This window comes from Triticum dicoccoides, chromosome 3A, assembly GCF_002162155.2.
Source record: "Triticum dicoccoides isolate Atlit2015 ecotype Zavitan chromosome 3A, WEW_v2.0, whole genome shotgun sequence".
Lineage (NCBI taxonomy): Eukaryota > Viridiplantae > Streptophyta > Magnoliopsida > Poales > Poaceae > Triticum > Triticum dicoccoides.
This window is the reverse complement of record NC_041384.1, coordinates 475,320,009-475,323,199: the sequence shown is the minus strand read 5'-3', so window position 1 is coordinate 475,323,199 and position 3,191 is coordinate 475,320,009. Positions and strand designations below refer to the sequence as shown.

The 3,191-nt window shown below is 51.2% G+C and overlaps 1 protein-coding gene across 1 annotated transcript; it reads left to right on the top strand.

The window, feature by feature from the left end:
• Positions 1–1,881: 1,881 nt before the first annotated feature.
• On the top strand, positions 1,882–2,687 carry LOC119268634 (monothiol glutaredoxin-S5-like). Its single transcript, XM_037550301.1, has one exon. The coding sequence runs from the start codon at positions 1,964–1,966 to the stop codon at positions 2,378–2,380; it is 417 nt and encodes a 138-aa protein (XP_037406198.1). The 5' UTR covers positions 1,882–1,963; the 3' UTR covers positions 2,381–2,687.
• The last annotated feature ends 504 nt before the right edge of the window (positions 2,688–3,191 follow it).

Sequence of the window (3,191 nt, the reverse complement as noted above, 5' to 3'; positions counted from 1 at the left end):
CAACATCAATGGCAAAGTATTGATGGGGTAGCTATCTGGATAAGTGATCTCTGCATTGGCTTTCCTTGGAGAAACTCGCATCTCAAAAGTGAAATGGGGATGGGTTTTAGGGATCTCCCTTCATTCATTCTTGCCATTCTAGGTAAGCAAGGTTGGTGCCTGTTGACCCACCCTGACTCCCTTTGTGCAAGAGTTCTGAAGGGCAAGTACTATCCACATACAAAGTTTTTACACGCCACAGCTCCTGCATGAGTGTCGTCCACCTGGAAGGCGATTATCGTGGGCAAGAAGGCCCTGAACGTCGGCTTGATATGGTCGGCGATGGTTCGGGCATCTCTAAAACCTATGGGGCATCTAGGTACTGCACCTTTACCCAAAGTTTCAGACTTATCAATGAGTACACATGTAGTTGGAATATTGAGCTAGTTCATCAGAACTTTCTACACCCCGATGCAAAAGCCATATTGAACATACCTCTTAATCCATTTGGGGAAGAAGATAGCCTAACATGGGCAAAAGTGAGGCAACTATACTGTAAAGTCAGTGTACCGATCTCTCATGACTCGTAATAAGCTGAGCTCTCTAGAGGAAGGGACGATTACAGAAACTTCAATGACAAATAAACAGTTGTGGTCTGCATTTTGAAAACTGAATGTCATATGGCGGGTGCTCCGCGACATATTACCGGACTCCAAAACATTGAAGTATGGACATATTAAACCACTTCGCATATGTGACATCTGTCACGCTATGGGGGAGGACTTGATGCATGGTCTCATTTCATGTATATATGCTAAAAATTTTGGATTGCAGCAAGGGATAGATTTAATCTTTGCCTGCCAAGGCTGCATGACCCAATCTCACCTATTGTTTCTTGGTGCATGGTGTAAGCCCTTGCCAGGAGTTTCCGACACATTCGTGGTCGAGCTACTGGCTATGAGAGAAGGGGTGATCTTCGCCCATTTGCGCGAGTATTCACATGTGATCATGGAGGTTGACTGCCTGGATCTTGTTAAACTATGGAACTCACATCAAAATTCATGTTTGATTGCGGCGCCTGTCTTACAAGAATTGGAGGATGTTATGCCTAGTTTTTTTTTGTTTTCGGTTCATCATGTTGGTAGGGACCTGAATTTCCCGGCCCACCAATGTGCTCAATGTGCTTGTACGTTTGAGGGTATGGATAGTTGGCTTGATCAAAGCCCAGATTTTGTCATTAGCAACCTACGGGCAGATTGTAACCAGATAATATTTCGTTGAATAAAGTCCCAATTCGATGGAATTTTTTTTATCCGCACCAGTGATTTGTGCTCCCACCACTAGTGTGCCTCTCAACTCTAATGTACTAGTAACTTGATCAAGTCAGAGAGAGTCGGTGCGGGAAAAATACAAGTCAAGTAACACGAAGAATCTGAATTCAGGAGGCCAACACGAAGAATCTGAATTCAGGACACGAGACCGGATAGTGTTGTCCTCCAGAAAGGACCTTGGTGATGCTCAACAAAGCCAGAGCCAAGGAAAACAACATCCACCGGCCAAACGCCCGAAATTCCACACTCCGGTCCGGTGAGACCCTTTCAGCCCGCGCATCGTTCGCTGTTCCGCGGCGCTGCCCACACCCATGATTTGACTCCCAACTGCAACGCCGCCGTCCGCGTCGCAGCAGCTGTCGTCACGGATCCGGCGGCCCCGACAGCGGCTGACGCCCCTCCACGTCACTCCCCGCGACAACTCGTGTGCTGTGCAGTCCCCGCGGAAAGCTCCCCCGCGTCCTGCGGGTCCCGCATACTACCGCCGTGCTGTCGTCACCTTCCCACCTCACCTCCCTCCTCCCTGTATATATCGGGCCCCTTCGCCTCCCCAAGCCATCACACAGACGCCCAGCCATCGTGCACACGAACCACACACCGGCGCAAGACAGGGAAAAGAGGGAAGGTCGGGAGCATCCACGTAGTGGTGCGCAATGTACCAAGCAATCCCCTACAGCAGCACCCGGCCCTGGGCCCGCCCGTCGCCGGCGGCGGAGCCGGCCGTGGCCGTCAAGGCGGAGACCGCGGAGGCGGCGGCGTCCCGGGAGGACGCGGCGGGGGTTGAGAGGGCGGTGTCGGAGAGCCCGGTCGTGGTGGTGGGGAGGCGGGCCTGCTGCCTCACCCACGTGGTGAAGCGGCTGCTGCAGGGGCTCGGGGTCAACCCCGCCGTGCACGAGGTCGCCGACGAGGCCGCGCTCGCCGGGGTCGTGCCGGACGGTGGGGAGGCAGCGGCGCTCCCGGCGGTCTTCGTCGGCGGGAAGCTCCTCGGAGGCCTCGATCGCCTCATGGCCGTCCACATCTCCGGCGAGCTCGTGCCCATCCTCAAGAAGGCCGGCGCCCTCTGGCTCTGATCGGACCCTTCCTTCCTTTCCTTAGTTTCCTTTCGTCAGAAGACGGTGCCGCGGTTTAATCCTGGCCGTCGGATCGAAGTTTACACCGCGGCCGATTTACTCTAGGATTTTGGGTTTCTTTAATGGTGTGCTAATTTTTTTCTCAAAAAATATATTTATATGAGAAAAAAAGAAACAGACAGCTAGCGTTACTGATTTTGGTAAGTAATTTATTTCGTCTGGTCATGGGCATGTGAATGAGTACGGAAGAAGAGCGTTTGTCGTTTCTATTTCCGAGTTAATGAGAATCAGATGCTTCTTACGGAAATCTTCACCTGCGGCCTGAAATTTCATTCTCCGTTTTTTCAGTTAACAAGTTAGGCGTCTAGCTTTCGTTGGTACACGGACGCTTGATTCAAGTCATGGTTGGTTGTTGACAAGATTTATAGGTGGATGTTACTGCATACAGGTGGCATGGCTAACCTATGTCAATAGGGTATTCATGTGCGTACAGTACAGCTACCGATTCCATTCCAGTCCAACTGTTTCAGTGTTTAGTTGCGGATTACTAATAAACCATCCATCAATCAACAATCTTCGTCGTTTGGTTGCCCGTTTCTAACAATCTTTTACTTGCAATGCATCCGACTATGCTCTAGGAAGGAGTAGGAAGTTGCATCATCATCAACAACTAGTCTTGGATTAGTCATCATACCTCTAGTCTAGTTATAAAACTGCAGCCAGCAGAGGAGACGAGAAGCGGTAACTTGGAAAACTAACCGGGAGGGGAGGGGAGGGGAGGGGAGGGCCGGCGCTGCGCAGGTCGTCATGG

What these genes read in the sequence shown, in the direction of transcription:
- LOC119268634 (XM_037550301.1), top strand. Translation starts at nt 1,964, where the DNA reads ATGTACCAAGCAATCCCCTACAGCAGCACCCGGCCCTGGGCCCGCCCG.